This window comes from Epinephelus lanceolatus, chromosome 11 (genome assembly GCF_041903045.1).
Source record: "Epinephelus lanceolatus isolate andai-2023 chromosome 11, ASM4190304v1, whole genome shotgun sequence".
In the NCBI taxonomy this organism is placed as follows: Eukaryota; Metazoa; Chordata; class Actinopteri; order Perciformes; family Serranidae; genus Epinephelus; species Epinephelus lanceolatus.
The window spans coordinates 29,455,293-29,474,953 of record NC_135744.1 but is presented as its reverse complement, the minus strand read 5'-3'; the positions used below and the strand labels follow the sequence as shown (position 1 = coordinate 29,474,953).

General features: G+C 43.5%; 1 protein-coding gene across 1 annotated transcript in view; it reads right to left on the bottom strand.

Annotated features, from left to right (window-relative positions):
• Positions 1 to 323: 323 nt before the first annotated feature.
• The window catches only part of dchs1b (dachsous cadherin-related 1b), a 94,740-nt gene continuing 75,402 nt past the window's right edge, over positions 324 to 19,661 (bottom strand). Inside the window, exons 9-29 of the mRNA XM_033642261.2 lie at positions 19,344 to 19,531; positions 19,169 to 19,265; positions 18,893 to 19,050; positions 15,594 to 16,034; positions 15,063 to 15,358; positions 14,810 to 14,925; positions 10,973 to 11,212; positions 9,910 to 10,035; positions 9,556 to 9,765; positions 8,736 to 8,992; positions 8,432 to 8,638; positions 7,903 to 8,299; positions 7,658 to 7,771; positions 7,307 to 7,518; positions 7,017 to 7,168; positions 6,546 to 6,676; positions 6,044 to 6,330; positions 5,312 to 5,453; positions 4,997 to 5,168; positions 4,501 to 4,910; positions 324 to 4,383 (exon numbers count right to left, since the gene is read on the bottom strand). Of these exons, the coding sequence (XP_033498152.2) occupies positions 2,336 to 4,383; positions 4,501 to 4,910; positions 4,997 to 5,168; positions 5,312 to 5,453; positions 6,044 to 6,330; positions 6,546 to 6,676; positions 7,017 to 7,168; positions 7,307 to 7,518; positions 7,658 to 7,771; positions 7,903 to 8,299; positions 8,432 to 8,638; positions 8,736 to 8,992; positions 9,556 to 9,765; positions 9,910 to 10,035; positions 10,973 to 11,212; positions 14,810 to 14,925; positions 15,063 to 15,358; positions 15,594 to 16,034; positions 18,893 to 19,050; positions 19,169 to 19,265; positions 19,344 to 19,531 (6,401 nt within the window). The 3' untranslated portion in view covers positions 324 to 2,335. The remainder of the gene's footprint in view (positions 4,384 to 4,500; positions 4,911 to 4,996; positions 5,169 to 5,311; positions 5,454 to 6,043; positions 6,331 to 6,545; positions 6,677 to 7,016; positions 7,169 to 7,306; positions 7,519 to 7,657; positions 7,772 to 7,902; positions 8,300 to 8,431; positions 8,639 to 8,735; positions 8,993 to 9,555; positions 9,766 to 9,909; positions 10,036 to 10,972; positions 11,213 to 14,809; positions 14,926 to 15,062; positions 15,359 to 15,593; positions 16,035 to 18,892; positions 19,051 to 19,168; positions 19,266 to 19,343; positions 19,532 to 19,661) is intronic.

Here is a 19,661-nt window from a genome sequence, read left to right as displayed (position 1 = left end):
GCCTAAACAGCATATAGGGCTACTGTTCAGTTTTACCTTCGGGTTAATATTTGCTTCTCTTGAAGGCCAGATGGTGACCATACTGAATGTAGGTCTCTGTCTCCTGGCTCACTGCTCTCATATGGTCTGCTGTGATTCCACCCAAAGCCAAGTCTTCCCCTCCCTTTAGTAATATCCCTCTCTAAAGTTTTATGTTAACTCCAGCTCTTCAAAGCTACAACTCACAGCTAAGATAACTGGAACACTGTTAAAGTTTAATTACTTCTCAGTTCTTCCCTCAAAGCCTTGGTTTGCAATCTGAAAAAGATGAAGTCTGACACCAGTTTGTCAAAAGAGATCAGTAGGAATTTATTTGCTTCAAATACATGTACAGCTCTTTTTTTTATCTGCCATTGATCCAATGATCACCCTCTGGCAGTCATCTCAAACTGAGCTCCAAATGGAGGTCCTCCAACACAGAAATGTCTCTGAGACAGCATGATTATGAGTCGAGAACATGTTGTGCTGGAGTTAGGCTCGTGGCATGTGTAGCTTTTAGCTGAAGTGGCGCCAGCTTTGCATGAGGCGATTTGTAGGGTTATGTTGAACAAAGGACAGAGGTAGAAGCCATCTCTTGAGAACAAATGGACATCCAATTGCTGCAATTACCCCAAAAGATTAAAAGCAGGCTTGAAGGATAAATATATGAAAGAATGACAAAGACACTGTTAAAGCATTTTGCCTCTTGCTATGCTAGCAGATCACTAAATTGGATCTGAACAATGGGAGAAAAGAAAGAAGGTGCAGATGATGAGTTAAACACATGGAAATAGAAAACACCTCATCATGCTGGTGACAACCTAGATGAGTGAATCATAGCAATAAAATGCACAGAACAGAGACTTAACACGGAAAATAAATACTGCACCGATTGCTAAATCCTTGTACATTCATCAGCGCTCATGCATTCAGGCGTTTGCTTCCCACTAGTCTGGCTCAAGTGCTACATTTCCAAGTTATGCCACTTTCCTATGAGAATCCCAGCCTGTACATTGCATGTTATTTCTGTTGTGCTGAGATGAACAACTTCACAGTAAAAATGCATTTGAGTTAATGACTGATGTGACTGACTTTAGGAAGCACTTTCTTTCAAAGACACAGAGGTGATCAGCAAATTGAGTTGTCCCTGAATAACAGAGGGAGTGCTAAACTGCTGGAGGAGCAGACATTTAGAATGATCACAGGTTTTCATCCAGTTGCTGTTTTAGATTTAGGATGATCTACAATTTGACAAAAAAAATCTTAAGGTAACAACACAGCATAGAGTGAGCTGTGCTTGGTTTCCTACTGTCGAAATGTGGCAGCAAGTCCTCTTTTCATATAAATAATGCTAAAAACACAAACGTCTCCTTCTCGCTCACATCAGAACTGTCACAAGAGTCTCTAAAAACCTAGGAGACACATACAGTACATAGCTTGCATACATACAAATATACATATATGCAAATACACAAAAACAATAACCCCTCCATGTGGAATAATGGCATTTCTGGATCTGAAATCATAATTTCATATAAAAATATATAAAAATAAAAGTAAAAATTAAAAAAAGTGTCATCTCAACTAATGAGAAAAAAAACCCAATAATCTCCATTGCTGTTCCACCGTGTGATGCATTGCCAGTTCAATGAATCAGTCTTTGTCAACACACATTGTTTGTCTGTCCATGGGATTCACACACATGTCCAGAGGCCATTTTAAAAGCAGCCACTTGATGCGTTTAATACTGGAGTGTAAAGATGTCCACAGACACAAAGAGAGGAACAAGGTCCTTAGTTCTCTGGCCAGCCAGCGAGGTAACATGAAAACTACACATCTATATCTATCTACACACTAAGGGATCTCCGACTGCAGGGCATGGTAAGTGCACATTCCCATGAAGAGGCCAGTTTACCTCTTAACCCCGATCAGTTCATGGAGACCTGCGTCACTGTTGACATGAAAAGGTGGGCTGGTCGTGTCAACCCAGGCACGTGTTCCACTTTGTGTATTCCTGTAACACTGTTGATCAATAGAAATACTTCAAAGAATGCAAATATTTTACCAGGAGTAGGTTATGGGTGTGTCTTTAATGTCAAAAAATCATACAGTCAGACACTTGATACAAACATCACAAGTCGGACATTTGTGACACCTTCATTCTCACGATGAAAACAATGGTTTCGAGAATGACAGTACGACTGACACCTCCACTTCTTTTGTTTCACGAAAAGAACAGCCAAAAGGATGCCCCATCATGCTTTGTTCAGGTTGTCTGTCTTACAGTTCTTCCTTAGATAATTTTCTAATTTTTCCTTCATATTCTCATCTCGTGATCAGGACTCTGGTCCAGTGAGGGTTCCCTGGTGCTGATCATCGATGCTGAGGGCCCTTGGTTGACTCCAAAGGGAGAAACAGCTGGAGATCGAGCTGCCAGAGGGGACAGCGAAGGGGAGAAGCTTGGGGACATCGCTGCAGATGAAATGGATCCTTCGTGACTGATCGGGGACCTGCGAAGTGAGGCCAAGTGGGGGAATGTCCGTCCAATCACAGGGACCTTGGGGGGAACTGACATGGCCCCTGGATGGGCTACTGATGTGATGAGTGGTGGAGGGTCAATTCTAGGCTTGGGATCCATTTTGTGCTTGGGCTGGAAGGGTTGGCGAGGGTTCTGGCTCTGCTGGGCAGTTTCATCTTTCAGCCTAGCGATCTCTGTGAAGACATTAGCCAGAGGCTGGAACTGAGGGCACCAGTTGAGCAGGTAATCCCAGTTATAGCTTCCGCGGAGCTCTTCATCACTGGCAACGATTGCTGTGAGGGAACCATCCACTGAAGGTTTACCGTCCTCAGGGAAGGCGTAATCCTTGGGGAGGGATATGTTAAGGCCACGGCCTACTCCTAGGTACCCACCTCCCTCGTCCCTATAGACTGGGAGCTGGCCAGAGAGCAAGGTCCCACTGAGACTGCCTCCCAGTTTCTTTCCTTTGAACCAGCTGCTGCCCTCTAAAGCTGCAGGCTCACAGGAAATATCAGAGAGCTGGTCAGCGTCCTGCTGAATCCCAGAGTCTGGTCCTCTGGCAGAGATGTGCTCCTGCATAGACGAGGTAATTGATGCGACGCGGGGGTACTCATTTATCATTCTGATCTCATCATCCTCCGCTGCCTCAGCTGACCCTCTTCCACTGGAATGAGAAGGATCCAGAGAACCCCCTCTAGTGTAGGGACCACCACCGGCCCCACCCTGATCTCCAGTATAGCCTGGCAGGGCCTGGTGGTAAATCCTCTCCCCTCCTGGTCCTGTGTTGCAATCATCTAATTTCTGTAGAGCAGTTCCTGACGCAACAGTTCTATTTCCTGCATCCTGGGCTTTCTTTCTCCTGCGTGACTTGATGAGGAACACCACCACAGCCATGACCACAAGCAATATGATAAAACCAAGAGACACAGCAATGATGCTAATCAGGAGGATGTTGACATCAGCAGCCAGGCCAAAGTTGGTGTTTGTGACATCAATGGAAACCTGGGCTGTCGAAGTGCGAGATGCCTCTAGAGGACTGTGAGCTTTCACATCCAGGGTCATCAGTCTGGTTTCCTGTTTGGACCGGCCAGAGCCACTGCTACTACTGCTGCCTGAACTGTCCACTTTAAGGAAAATGACTCCAGTGGTTTTGTTTACATCAAAGTACTGGGAGCTGGTGGGAAGAGAATAGAGAACAATACCATCCACCCCTCCATCCTCATCATTTGCCTGGACCTGGCCAATGCTTTGGCCTTTCTTGGCTCCCTCTGGGACTTCAAAAGAGAAATCAGAGGATGTGAAGAGTGGGTCGTACTCATCCTCACCTGTGACAAACACCTGCACAGTTACGGTGGCTGAGTGGTTGCCTGAATCCATTGCCACTGCTACGAAGTTAAAGGAGTTGACCTTCTCAAAGTCAAAGGGAACTTTGCTTTTAATTTCTCCAGAGCTCTGGTCCACGGTGAAGCTGTCTTTTCCGGCCACAGACCGTTCCACAATGTAGTACTTCAGTTGGCCAAAAACCCCCGTGTCATGGTCTATAGCATGTAGAACAGTCACAGCTGAGTTTGCTGGTTGGTTTTCTCTGATACTGGCTGTCAGGACTTCCACAGGGAAGAACGGATGATTGTCATTTACATCTTTGACTTCAACAATGACTGGAGCAAGCGCGAAGTGGCCCTGTCCATCTGTGGCCTGGATGATGACAATATGTGTGGACTGGTGCTCACGGTCAAGTGCTCGCTGAAGCCGCAAGGCTCCAGTCCACTGGTCCATGGTAAACAAGTTCACCTCATCACCAGAGCTGATAGTGTACTGGACCTCAGCATTGGGAGTTGAGTCTGGGTCTGGAAAAAAGACAACAGAGTACAATGAATAAACTGGGGGACAAAGTAAAAGAGAAACTGTGAAAAATGGTGAGAAGAGTAGAGAAAACTGGAGAAAAACAAAAGACTTTTGCTCACCTGTAGCAGTCAGTCGGATGATCTCAGTCCCGGCGGCAGCTCCCTCGCTCAGTGACACAGTATATTCTGCTCTGCTGAACACGGGAGGGTTATCATTCACATCACCAATGGTTATCACCGCAGCAACATTGGAGCTCCTCTGGGGCACACCACGGTCTGACACCACCACAGTGAGGTTGTAAAGTGGCTTGGTTTCAAAGTCGAGCCCCTCGGCCAACAGCAGAGTCCCAACTGTCTGAAAGCCCCGCCCCTCCAGGAACCGCACGCTGCTTTCAATCTGGAATGCATTTCCCTCATTCCCGTTGGCAATAGCGAAGTCAAAGCCGCAGTTTTCTCTAGAGAGGTCACTGTCAAAAGCCTCAAAAGTCAGAACTGTTGACCCCGGGATGGTGTCCTCAGAAACAGTAGCCCTGCAGACGGAAGAACATTACGTATGTAAGGACAGCTGTTGAGGTTACACCATAACACATTCAGAATCTAATGAATGTAGACTGACCTGTACTCCGACTGATGAAACACAGGAGCGTTGTCATTGACGTCAGAGATTTGGACCTGGACAGTGGTGAGTGAGGAGAGTGAAGGCGAACCTCCATCACGAGCTTCAATAACAATACTGACTGATGGACGTTCAGGGTCAAATTCCGCCCTGTGATTGATGAACAGGGTTCCTGAATACAGAGGACATAAGAGAGAGTCAACCATTGTGCTGGGAAAGTTACTTTTAAAATGTAATGCATGCTATATTACTCTTGAAACTAGAAACTTATTTATGGAGTGAAACTATATCAGGGATGGAGTCAAGGTTATGTACCATTGTTGGGGTCAATGTAGAAACCCTCCTGTGTTGATGACGTCACTCTGTAGGTGATCTTTCCGTTCTCTCCCGAGTCCCTGTCAGTTGCTGTTACTGTGACTACTACACTTCCTGGCGGTGTGTGCTCAGGCAGAGTTACCTGCAGCACAAAGATATTAATAACAACATATGAGCATCAGGGTAAAAGAAACAAATAATCCAACAATGAATCGCTTAAATACTGTAATAAAATTCCCATAGGTCAACAGGCACTAAACTCACAGAGGGGAAAACTGCATTTTATATCATAGTTCCTGTTTTCCTGAAGTTTGTGCTAACGTTGAGGTCATTTCCTGAGACAAAGACGTAAATACAGGCTGATCTCTGCAACCTTTTCCCAGGGTAATAATAGGCAGTTAACTTTTATCACCCGACTTTGTGCACCTGGGGATTGTATATATGTATTTTTTTAAAAATATGCGTGCCCGTCTACAAGTGCAGTTTTCTCTTTCACGATCTAGTGGTCTGCTGGAGAGTTTCTGAAGTTTAATTTCCTGTCAAACTTTATACGATAACGTGTGAAGAAATCAGAAATATATACACAGTTATTCTGTGATTTCCTTAGGTAGGAAATAGCATGCAATGGGTACATCAGCTTCCTTACAACGCACATTTAATTACCATGAATGCAGTCAATGCACTGGCGCCAAAAATAAAATGAACATCAGCTTGATTTATGAGCCATCCTACCTGATAGAGATCATGGGTGAACGCAGGTGCATTGTCATTAATATCCTCCACCAGTATTGTAATGTTAGCCTCAGTTTGGTGCTGGCTGTCTGTGGCTCTGACAGTCAGGGTGTACCATGTCTTCTCCTCAAAGTCCAGAGGGGCAGTGAGTGACACACCTCCACTGTAGCGGTGGATCCCAAACTTGCCTGAGGCTGTTGGGTCCAGCTGCAAGGAGTAGGAGAGGGCAGGACTGGAGTCGACGTCGTTACCTGTCACAAGAGTGATCTCGGTCCCAATCAACATATCTGGTAGAGAGAGAAAGAAAAACGATTAGCTTTATGTAGCTTTCGCTTTTTCTTGGTTTTAAATTGTTGCACAACCAAGATGCTCAACTACACATCCTTAGACCTGTGCGGGGTTTGACTAATGACAGTATGTATTTTTTAAATGTAATGCATTTGCTGTAAACTGTCAAAAAAGAAAACCAAAAGGAAAAAGTCCTGCAAATTAGAGCACTTACTCTCTGGGATACGGACTTCCTTGGGTAAGGGAATAGTGGGACTGTTGTCATTTTGGTCAACGATTATCACAGTTAATGTTGCCGAACCAGCCAGTCGTGGACTTCCTCTATCAGTTGCTGTTACCACTAGCCTGTGTGTGGGCAAAAAAAGAGATTGTCCAAAAAGTCATCCTGTTTCTTATTACATGTGCAGTTCTAAAACCTTAATCATAATGTTGAAGATAATACACTAAAGGTATAGGTAGTTATAAAAGTTTAAAAAATCAAAATGTTACAGTAAAATGTTACAACATGACTCATGATGTGCTATATCCAATTATTTCCTTCTATATATTTTACCCTGTGTGAATACAGAATGGACTTGTAGAAGCTTAGACTTATTTTTTACAGGTAAAATATATATCCAGCCTCAAAATGTGCACATAAAATGGTTCTTTGATGACGTTTATTCAACCATAGGTGTGCTCTTACTTGGTCTGTGTAAAGATCTCACGGTCCATGATGGCCGCAGTTGTGATGCTTCCTGTCATCGGGTCGATCTTGAACAGGCCGCTCATGCCTGACGACTGGATGGAGTAAGTCACTTGACCGTTTTGGCCCTGATCCACATCCTCAGCCATCACCTGGGAGAAGGTGGAGGAGAGGAAAGAAAAAGGGATGATGGTGAGAATTGATTTTGCCCCTAGGGAAAACTCCAGTAAACCAAACCAGTAGACTGACTATGTATTATTTATTGTGCAGTTTCTATATCTGGAAAGTACCTGTATGATTGGCATCTCATATCCCTGTGCTTCTCTCATGTAAGCCACATAATTCTGCAGCTGAAAGCGAGGGAGGTTGTCATTGACATCCTGCAGGATCAGGTTGATAGCCATGAAAGATGTGGAGGACACCGTTTCAGCCTTCACAACTAGACGGAGTCTGGGGGTGTCTTCAAAGTCCAGTCCATTAGAGCTCTGCACCATGATTTCACCTGGAGATTTAAGTGGAAAATCAGATCATCAAGAGACAGATTAAACTGATGGGTTTAGATTTTTTTTTTTCGATACACATCTCATTAACACCATAGGACATAATACAAAAAACAATAATTGAGTTTTATTGTGTTTCACCTGTTGAGGAGCTGATGCTGAATGCCTGCTTTCTGTTCCCACTGAAGAGGCTGTAGCTGATACCCCTACGTGTGCCATCTGGGTGTTGAGCCTGAGCCTGAGCCACAGCTGTGCCTACATTTTTCAAGTAAAGCAGAGAAAATATTCCACAACTGTGACAGCAGAGAGATCTTCAAAGTGTGAAGCAGGACAAATTAACAGAGTTGATTATTCTAATTTCTAATAATACTATATTAATGTCAGACCTTTTACAGCGTTCTCCTGTAGGCTCACGTCTCTCGCATTCCTGGAGAAGCGAATGCCGTTGTACTCCACCTCCTTCACGTAAATCACCACCACTCCCTGTGCAGACTGAGCTGGGCTGCCCTGGTCCATGGCCTCCACTATCAGGGTCCTCTGAGCCTGGGTCAGACTCCCCAGAGGCTCAGTGGCCTGGATCTCCCCAGTCAGGGAGTTGATGCTGAAGCCCTTGACTGGCATGGCGAAACGGTAAAAGACAGAACCATTGGCTCCAAAGTCTTTATCCTCGGCCTTCATGGTGGCTAGAACCCGCTGGGAACGCCTGCTGGACACTTCGATGACCAGCGGATCCTGGATGAAGAAGGGAGTGTTGTCGTTGACATCTAGGACGGTGACTGTCACCTAGAAGGAAAAGGTAATATCTGGGTTGAGTGCAAAAATCATTGCTAATGTACTGTCCATAAAAAAAGTGAATTATAATATTGTTTTTCAACGAGTTACCTTAACAACTTCAACATTTAACCCTTCATGTACCTGAGCAGAGGTGTTCCTGGGTTCAGCAGGTGAAAGGTCAACAGCAAACACCTGGAAGCTGTATGACGCTCGCTTTTCACGGTCCAGAGGTGCTGATGTGGTAATAACACCAGTGCTCTCATCCACACTGAACGCCCCGTGTGCTTCTCGGCTAAGGAAGTACAGAACCTTCCCATTCATGTCATCATCAGCGTCTGTGGCTGACACCTGGAAATAGTTAAATACATTTTTAGCATTAAATGAGTACCCCTGACATAATGAGGTCTTTTGTTATAAAATCTACTTCATAACTTTATCTACTTACCTCCAGAACTTTGGACCCCTCTGCAGCATCCTCTGACACTTCCACAGGGTAGCTACTTCTGCTGAAGACAGGGCTGTTGTCATTGACATCCAGTACTTTCACTTCCACTGTGACAGTACTGCTGAGAGCAGGGCTGCCTTGGTCTGTGGCCACCACCTCCAGAGTGTATTCAGGCCTCGTCTCCCTGTCTAGGCTGCGTGATGTGGACAGGGCTCCTGTGCTGGCGTCGAGGTGGAAATCTCCATCAGAGTCCCCAGCTGGAAGGAGAATTAACGAAGAAAAATCTTTAAAAATCCAAGAATTTTATGCAGACTGGGTGTTAAAAGTAGTTGTGCCAACTCTGCACTTAAGTTAAAGTTTGAATGTGCTCCAGACAGCAAAATGGAATGGACTATTTTTGAAATAAGACAGAAGAGTACCAGGAGTGAGCCTGTTAGCTATATGTAGATCTCATTTTCCATATGTAAGTGATAGAGCACTGTCTAAAGCAATACACTGACCAAAATGTTTTATGAACACTGTCATTACAATATCGGATATCACCAAAAAGCAATCCTGATGCATCACATACAGGCATGCACACACACACACACTGAGTGTAAATTGTGATAATCTGTCAACAACCTGTAAATCTAAACTTGACCATTTTAAGACCAAAAAACACCAAAAATGACAAAATTCACTGCCTCTCTCTGGATATTGTTATTTCCACATTCGATACACCCTCCAACGGCAATTACAGCAATTGTGGTGAACTAAATTGCTCTTTAAATCCATTCTAATAAAATACTTGGGTTAGACACACAACGCTGTTTCTCACCAGTGATCCTGTACTCCAGCTCTCCACCAGGACCCGAGTCAGGGTCTGTGGCCTTGAGGAAGCAAAGCTCGACAGGGGCCTGGTTCTCCGGCACCTCCAGTCCGTACCATAGCTTTGCAAAGACCGGAGCGTTGTCGTTCACATCCTGCACCTCCACACGGACTACAGCCTTGGCAAAGTTAGGAGGCAGCCCTCCATCCCTGGCGTACACTTATAAGAGATGGAGATTGTTAAACTGATGGGATGTTGGAGCCCATACAAAAGTTTTAACTAATGTACTTGAGGTGTTCTGTGGGAATAAGTGAGCTTGAACAGGTCAAATAGAGTCATGTGAGACAATGAATATAGTAGTACCAGTGAGTGTGTAGTGATCCTGTAGCTCTGCATCCAGCTCCCTTGTGGTGGTGATGACTCCTGTCACCGGGTTGATGATGAAGCCTTCCTCTGTCACACCTCCATACGTCACTTGGCCATTTGAGCCTGCAGTGAAACACAAGTACAAATAAAAATATAAAATAAAATAAAAGTCTGGGCAAACTGCAAAACTGGCAATAAAGCAAATCGGCTACAATTAGCGTAATAAGGCAGTGATATTAATGAATCCAATTCACATAGAGCAAGCCCAAATAACAACTCCAGAAAAATGAGGCTCTGGACGATGGCTGTAACCACTCATTTTCATTAGCATGAGCTTGTGGTTTGGTTTTTTTTTTTTAAGCGACTTGGTTTCTCAAAACCATTATGTGTCTCTGTTGTTTCATTCTCTGGCATTCCTACTGTAGGCATTCAAGATTCAAGAACTTTATTGTCATTAAGCAAGCATAATAAAACTGAAAATGGGTCATCCTCAACTGGTGCATACTTTTAAAAATGTAACATTAACATGTAGAAAAAGGCACGAATGTGAGAGAGAATAAATTCAACAATAGAATCTAACCAATACAAGTACAGCAATATTATGCATAAAGAAATATAAAAACTACAACTATCAAGAGTGCAAACATTATCATCAGCAGATTGATGTCAGTAGACTGACATGAGGTGAATATTGCATGTGCCAAATGATGGCTGCATTTGTACTATTTATTAGCTGTACCTTTTTAGTCATTCTTCCTATAGTGAACTTTGGAAGCTTCCTTTCTTTTGATGCTCTATAATTTTGACGTTGTCCTAAATACATCCTTCCTTGACTTCATCTGTAATTCTAACTGACCAAAAGACACTATGTGTTCCTCATAAGATATCAACAGACTTTATTATCAAAAAAATATGTGTACAATTTAATTTTTCATAAAAGTTTTTTTTTTAAGTTTTTAAAGTTGTATATCTGAAAATTTAGTTTGTACCTACAGTACTGTGTGTCCCCATTTCTCAGCATCCACACTACACAGCGTTGATATAACACATTTAAACCAACCTTGGTCCCGGTCTGTGGCACTAACTGTCAATACAGTCGTTCCTGGTCCTTGATTTTCCATCACCTGGGCTTCAAACTCTGCTTGCTGGAACAGCGGAGCTTCATCGTTCACATCGATCACCTGCACACACAGCACCTGAGAAGTGGAAAGCTGAGGTATCCCGTGATCCTCTGCTACGATGGTCAGATTGAACACTTCCTGCTCTTCCCGGTCCAGTGCTTTAAGGATGGAGAGGGAGCCTACAAGAAAAAGAGGAAACGGTAAAACTAAACTTTTGTGGGTTTCTTCGCTTAAAATGTATATTCTTACTTGGATTCCTTTGGTTTTGACTTGTGTGTGTTGGTGTGTTTGTGTCTGGGTGTGTGTTTGGATTATTTTAGTGAACATGTAATTTTGTGTACCTGAGAGAGGCAGTGTTTGTATGCCTAGAAGGACCAATAAAAACAAAACCTTTACAGCTTTGCTTTATGAGAGTTTCCACACGAAGAGAGAGGCCACAGCCAAGTTGTTAAAGTCTGGCACTTTGAACGTGCATTCAAATGTGAATCAGCACTTTATTAGTGAATATGTATGATTATATTTGTGCAGGCATGCAGGCAAACACACGCAGGACCCAGACTACAACCTGGAACTACACAGCTGCCAACTCAAATCAACCTATGACCTCCCCTAAAATTAGGTTATTGGATTTTTTTGTCTGTGAAACATTACAGTATCTGTTAGCCTTTAAATCTGTAAGGCATTAGTTGGTGTGCGTATGTGTGTGTGTGTATGTGTGTGTTTTATGTAAATCAAGCGTGTTCACATAGAGTCTGTGAATAAGACCACCACTTGTCAGACTCTGGCTTCAGTAACTCTTCTACCTTTTATGTCTACACCCCACACCCCTGTCATCACCCCGACTACAAGGAGGGTCAGTCAAAGTGAGAGGAAATATGAAATGGGTGTGTGTACTGTTCACAGCAGTGTACAAGTTAAGCTGGCATGCGGTGCCTGAGAGACATGTGTAATTTATAAATGCAACAGCATGCCAAACACATACACCGTGTGTTGACTGCCCTGTGAAGCTAAGGCTCTGATGTTCCTGTGGGGTTTTGTTGGCTCCCATGCTGCAGCCAAACAGATGCAAAACATTTACGGCTTCATTCTTTTCTGTAGCCAATTTAATGTTACTGATACAGCACCAACCATTATAAAGGTGTTCTTAGCCTGTCTGGGTTAGCTTTGTTCAAACTCACATGAAACCTTATTTCAGTTCTATAAAAGATCTCAAGGTTTTTCAGTGATACAAAATATGTCCTACTGAGTTTCAGGGAATGACAGATTTTTTTTTCATTTAATGCTGGAGTCTTCAACAGAAGGCGAGCGAACCCTCAGAGGACCCCCTCAGAGTTACTGCAGGGGTGCTGCCAAATTATTGTCTGATGATTTCATTCAATTTTTAATGTGTTTTTTCCCCCAAAAAATGTAAATGTCTGACAATACGCATTAACATGAATCAACACATTACATGCAAAGACAAATCGGCCTATTCATAAAAACAAAACATAAATTACAGTACACATCATTAATGATAGGCGTACAGTTACCCATGAATCCTTGTGCAATCTGTTAACAAGCTTACGCAAGATCATTGCGTGTCACTGAATCATAATGGCGAAGAACTAGTTAGCTAACATTTACATTAGATCCATCCATCCATTTACATCCACTTTTTCAGGGCTGAGTCGCAGGGGCAGCAGGCCAAGCAAAGCACCACAGACATCCCTCTCCCCAGCAACACTTTCCAGCTCCTCCTGGGGTACTCCAAAGTGATCCCAGGCCAGATGAGATATGTAGTCCCTCCAGCGTGTTCTGGGTCTGCCCCAGGGCCTCCTACCAGTGGGACGTGCCTGATACACCTCTAACGGGAGGCATCATGATAAGATGCCCAAACCACCTCAACTGACCCCTCCGGATGTCCGAGCTCCTTACCCTATCTCTATGGCTGAGCCAGTTACTATTGAAACATCTTGATCAACTACCTGTAGTATTTCTACCAGTAATTTGTACTGACATTCTTGTGAGCCACAATGGATCATTTTTTCTTTTCAAGCAAGAGACTTTGAAATACTGTACACCTCAAAAACCACTGGCGAAAGTCCAGAGGTTGAGGCTAATGAACCTAGCCATTGCTACAATTGCTGTTGACTTAGCAGCTACAGGCTGGTTATTGTCAGGTGTGAATGTATGTTTTGTATTGTCACTATGTAATGGTGTAAACCCCAGGAAGAATAGCTGCTGCAATGCAAAACTAATGGGGATTTTAATAAACAAACAAACAGGCAAACACAAAGAAGAGAAGACCCAAAAATTTTCAGAGAATATTTCAAGCGCAACTCATTTTTATACAATATCTGTAGTTGGGGGTCCCTGCTTCGTCTCTCTTTGTGCTGAGGGGTCCATTGCCTGAAAAACGCTGACGATCCCTGACTTAATGACTCTACTGTAAGTCTGTCACAGCTTCAATGACAGAAAAAGAAAATATATATTCTGTAGGGTTGGTAATAAAATTAAATATCACATTTTTGTCCAAATATGTCAATACTGATATTGCAACAATATCATAAAATTGACTACTGTTGATTATTACATGGTTTTTGATTAATAATTACCAGTAATGTGTCTTAATGGGTATAGTAAATATTAGAACAGCTAGAACAGTCTGGTAAGTTCAAAAAATATATCACTTCACTGTAATGCAGCCCACAAAATCAGGAAAAGACCACACTTAGGATATTATTATATCCAAAATCGAAGACAATATCTGGTCTCATATCATGATACAGATAATATTGCCCAGCCCTAATATCTATGTTATCAAACAGCATGAATAAAATCCTTGATCTAATTTTGAAGCTACTTGTGAAGAAATGAACGGACATATAAAAGACATTAGCGGTTAATAAAACAACCAGTAAAGCAGCTGTAATGGGAAATAACAGAAAGTCCATACTGGCAGAGCAGGCATGTAATTTATAAGCAATAATCAAGCAAATTATACCCTCACATCAGGCTGGTAGTTTGGTAAATGTCTTTGCAAAACAATCCTAATCTGCTATTACAGCTATTATTAACCATAAGCTTAACACCACACAGTCTGAGAAACAAACCAGAAGTGAAATCAAGCCGTGCTAAAGCACCAGACACTTGACAGTAATGAAGTAAAGACTTTCTTCCATCTGGAAGCTGCATTAAGTGTCTGTTTTACGGTTCTTAATCCCAACTCAGCCAGAGCTGAGCACGCCCACACCAACCAACTCCGGTGATGAAGAGATTACACATACACATATATAAGATATCAAAGGGCGTCCTCATCCCTAGCCCAAATTAAGCTCGGTTCCCATGAAGAAATCCATCAAGAAAAGAACACTGAGGCATTATTCAAGTGAAATATTGCTCAAAGGCACTGAAAGGCCATCTAGTAAAGAGGGTTATGAGGGTTATGAGTGTTTTAGCAGTTGAGTCCCCGTAGACGCAGCACTTCAGTGGGTAATTACGATTTTGTGGAAAGTTTTGTTCATCTAGGGGGCTTCTATGGGTGGGATGCTGATTATCTATCAATCATAAAAACCCTCCCAGAAAAGGCTACATACAGCACTACTCCCGCTGTGTTAAATCATTCAAATCCAGACTGTAAATGCATGAAATGATGTGGTGAATTTTACCCCAATCATCTTTTGATGGAGTGTAAATTGGGTATTTATGGGAAATCCCCAGTCTCCACAGACCCTATAATATTATTGGAACGTTACGATATTTTTAGATGTTGTGTCTAACCCTATAAATACTCTTACCAGTGTTGGGGTTCAGACTGAAGCGGCCGGCGCTGTTGCCTGCCTGGATCCTGTACGACACCCGGCCATTTTCTCCTTCATCTTCATCCCGAGCCATCACGTACAGAATCACAAACCTGTCAATAAAGTTACAAATAAGATGTCAGATTAGAACAAACATGACAAACTTGGAGCCATAAAAGTAAATGCACTTGATTATTTTTTAACTGTTGGTTTGTAGCCTAATGAATGAAAGCCATCAAAGGCTGCTCACCCCACAGGCTGATCCTCCATGACGCTGACTGCAGACGGAGAGCTGAAGACCGGAGCGTTGTCATTTTCGTCTGTCACAAACACCCGAGCAGTGACCGAACCCCAGCGCCTCTGAGAATGATCCACTGCCTGGTCCGTGGCCCGCACCACAAGGTAGAGGGATGGTGTTGATTCACGGTCCAACTTCTGCCCCAGTGTGAGGACTCCGCTGGAGGGGTCGAGGATGAGGAAGTCAGGCGTGTCGGGCCAGCAGTGATCTATGGAGTAACGCACCTCACTGTTGGGTCCACTGCCATCCTATGAAATAGGAATAAGAGACATTGTGTGAAGACATCACTTTGACTTCTTTCTCTGTTTTCTGACATTTTTTTGAGTAAATAATTAATTGATTTATCTGAAAAATAATTAACAGATTAATTAATAATGAAAATAACCAATTTTTAGTTTAATTTATAGTGTTTGGATACAACTATATCACAGGTAACCATCATTGATTAAGTTTGTTAAGCAGAGAATGATTTCAGTTTCCCACCTGATCCAGAGCCTGGAAGGTATATATGGAGGCCCCCGGCTCTATGTTCTCTGGGACCACAATGGTAACAGGGTCTTCTGTGAACTGGGGAGCATGGTCATTGCTGTCCTGCACATTGATGTGAAGCTGCACCAGGTGGCTGCTGGGAAATGCCTGGGAGAAGTCCGACACCTCGATGTGCAGCGTGTACCTCGACCCCTTCTCATAGTCCAGCTCACGCACCAGGTACACATCGCCCTTTAAGCGGTCCACCATGAAAGTCCCATCTCGGTCTGTCCCTCCCACCACCAGGTAGGTCACCTGGCCTTCAAGTATGTTAGATTCATGCTGGTCATGCGGGCGGACGGAGCCGATGATGGAGCCCGGAGCAGCTCCTTCGACTGTGTTCAGGGTCATGGAGAGCATGTTGGGCTTTGAGTTGGACCTGGAAGAGCTGAGAACCTGACGGAAAGGAAACTAGGGTCAAACAGGCTTATTCAAATCTCAGGATTTCTGCACCTAATCATGGTGATTTAGATCATGTCATGCAAGTAATCACTTTGAAATTCTTTTCTTTAATCATCCACTTACTTATCCCCAAAGAGAGTGGAATAAAAATGGGGAAAACATTTCAATATATAGTATTGTTTCAACCAAGTATAGGATGAAAGTGTCAAGGTGAATGCTGTGTATGTTACTGGATCTGATTTCCGTGGGTATTCTGCAGACAATGAAGCTATATGGCTCTCACCCCAGCCCATCCCTAAACATAGCCTTGGGCTGTAATCTGTTTCTGTTTTGTTGCTATTACTATAATAACCCTCACAGGCATTCTCATTGTGCATGAAGACATTATGCACAATCCTTCCAGTAAATATCTTGACACTGCGGCTTTCTGGCTTCAAGATGAGAGTCAGAGTGTGTGACCTGTGACAAAATAATTAAGGGTGTAATGTGAGGGAAAACTGTAAATATTCCAGTTCAAATAATGCGGAGCATTAAGTGCAGCTTTAATATGCTGCAGTCTGGTCAGATGGGAAACAAGAGCGTGCCAAGGGGGCTTTCGCCACTCTGAGCAACAGCTTCAGGGTTCGATATTGTTCTGGGACACATCAAAGAGCTCTAAAGACAGCAAGCATAAGCAGATTTTAACAAGCTCTGGTTTCATCATTGAAAAATCCATACACACGGCATACCTTTCACTACCAAGATCTGTTGCAATGAATTGCATCTTTCGAGTGTCTTTATGGAACGTGAGCAGCAAGGATAAACTTACAGGAGGAGGGAAGAGATGTGGATAATGTGCATAATACAGCCTCACATGCTACCTAAAAAGACTGAACCCTGTGTACAGGCTGCTGAAGCTAAAATGCACTACAAACCACGTGTCATAGGAAGGGTCCATTTTTCTGACTCCAATTTTTAAAGCTAGAAAACAGGATGTCATGCCATTGTTCCAACAGCCCAAACTACTGAATCCTCATTAGCCCAAAAAATGTCTCACTGGACCAAAAGCCCACTTCTCTGACAGCCCCTTATCCCAAAACCAAGTGTCCATTGTTCCAAAGTTCCATGTCTCTAAAAATACATGTTCTCTCCAATTAGTTTCAGTTTCCCAACAGCATTTAAGCCACCAATCCTGGGTGTTTCTGCCAACATGTCTCGGCATTTCCAAGCCATCGAACCCAGGCGTTTTTTAACCGACCCATCCCAGGTTTTCCAGCGCTTTTGTGCTACTGAACATGGGTGTTTTAAACCAAAGCATGATCATTTCCTAACCACAACAAAAAATCCAACCACGTTTCCCCACAGCGTTGTTGAGAAACATAAAGTTTCAACATATCTGCGACAAAATAATGTACAAAAGTAATGTGTCCGTGGTTTTCGGAAACGTACAATGCAACCTTTTTTTCTTGCAATTGGGTTGTGTAACTGCAAAGTGTGTCGTTTCTGAGAAATGGGACTTTGGACAAATGAACTTTTGTTTTTGGGATAACGGGCTGTTGGAGAAATAGGCTTTCGGTCTAATGGGACATTTTTGGACTGGCGAGGCTTCAGAATTTTGGGCCGTGGGAAGAATGGGCAGTCCCCAAAAAGTGAACCATGTCCTATTTTTGTCCTCTTTTTTCCATTGCCGTGATGCAGTGGGGTGGTGATTTTACTATAAAATCCAAGTGGCATTTAGCAACGATTCAGTGCATTCAGTTGGGATTTGTGGTCTGTTTAAGCCATGAGTGTTGAAACGTAGGACTACAAGTGCTGCAAGTCATGTGCAAGCACATCCCAGTGTTTCAGTTATCTTGAATGTGATGCTTTGCCACACGGTGCCAGCAACTGTGCTGTACTATTTGTACTTTTCCTTGGTTGGCCTAGAGTGTGTACTGTGGTACTTGTGGTGTACAACAATATCCCTGTATCTGACTTTACCCACAGCTATGTGAAATGTTATCTCAAAATCATTATCTGGAAATGTTACCTCATGGGAGTGTTTGAATGTCTCCTTACAGGGAGTGTGCTTGCATGCGTGTATGTATCAGGGCCTGCTACCGTACAGTGGTGTATTCCCTTTCTCTCTGTGTGATTTGATGCAGCTGGCTCTCATCAAATCTCATATGGGAGCATTTGATTCCTAGGTGCCTGTTTCCCCTCTGTCTAATCTCAGTGTCGCACAAGCGGGGCGCAAGCAAAATCTAAGGCAAGCATTCCCACTGTAATTAGCATCCTTTTCCTTTCTGAAATCACATCACATAAAATCACTGAGCTCAAAGCTCCACAGTCAAAGCAAACCACCACCCTTTTCTGGCTAAATGCCTCTGTGGCAGGCTGGGTTTTTTTTCTCTTGCTGTTGAATTCCTGATATTGTATGTTGATATGCAGGACTGACCCTCTTACAGAAAGTTCAGGACAATAACTCAGTCCAGACCAGCTCCCTCCTGCAGCTCAGGGTTTCTCACCTTGGGTTTTGGTTACCCCACTAACCTCTAGAGCAGGAAACGCACACACTTGATTGGATAGATGCTTTTGTTTGTACAGGCACAGGTTCAGCTTCTCTCCTTCTCATATTTATCTCCTTTCCCAATTCCTCTGACAGTTATACTGTTCACTTTGTGCACAGTTTGAGGAAATTACTCGCAGCAAGGAATGCAAAAGGACTGAGGTAATATGTAGATGTGACAGTTTTAGGTTTGGCCACTAGACTGGCCTTTGTGTCTAATTGTGCAATGGCTTACAAATGTTTTTAAGACACAGAAAATGTGTAGGCATTTGTGCATGCAGCTGGATGATGGATGAGGACATTAAAATGTACAGATTGTGTTTACCTGTATCCGTAGCTTGCAGGTGGAGCTGAGGCCTGGTGTGCCGTGGTCAGCAGCAGTCACAGTGAAGGCGTACTCGGCACGCTCGGCCCATCTAAGAGGAGAAGCGGTTCTCAGCTCGCCACTGGTTGGGTTGAGGGTGAAACGCTCTGCTCTGGCGCCTTCAGAGGATGCAACAAATATGGATATCAGCTCAGGTATGCAATGATGATGAAACACTAAATTTACATACTTGAACAAGCTGGTTGAAATGTAACTGACAACTGAATTGACACTCACCTGATAAAGAGTAGTATATAGTTCCATTCTCTCCCTCGTCTGGGTCTTTAGCCATCACTGTGCCTATGACTGTCCCAGATGGAAGTCCCTCCATCACCTACAATGAAGAAGGGTTGTTAGACTTCCATTATGTTTATACCTATCTCTGCCCTGTCTCATCTCCCTTCATTCTCACCTGATGGAGCAGCTCCCTGTCCGGCCTGGCATGAGTGAAACTGGGGGCGTGGTCGTTTTCATCCAGCACAGTGATGTGAGCGGTGCCGGTGGCGCTGCGAGGAGGCGTTCCCCCATCCTGTACGACCACAACAACCTGGTAGCTTGACTGCTGCTCTCTATCCAGGGCGACACGGGTGCTGATCTCACCTAAAGAAAAAGAAAAGGAGAGAGGGCCTCAGTGTGCATTACTTGCAATAGTTAGGCAATAATTACCATGTTAATTGAATTGACACACAGCATAGCATTAATTCCTCAAGGGAAATCAAGCTGGCATTAG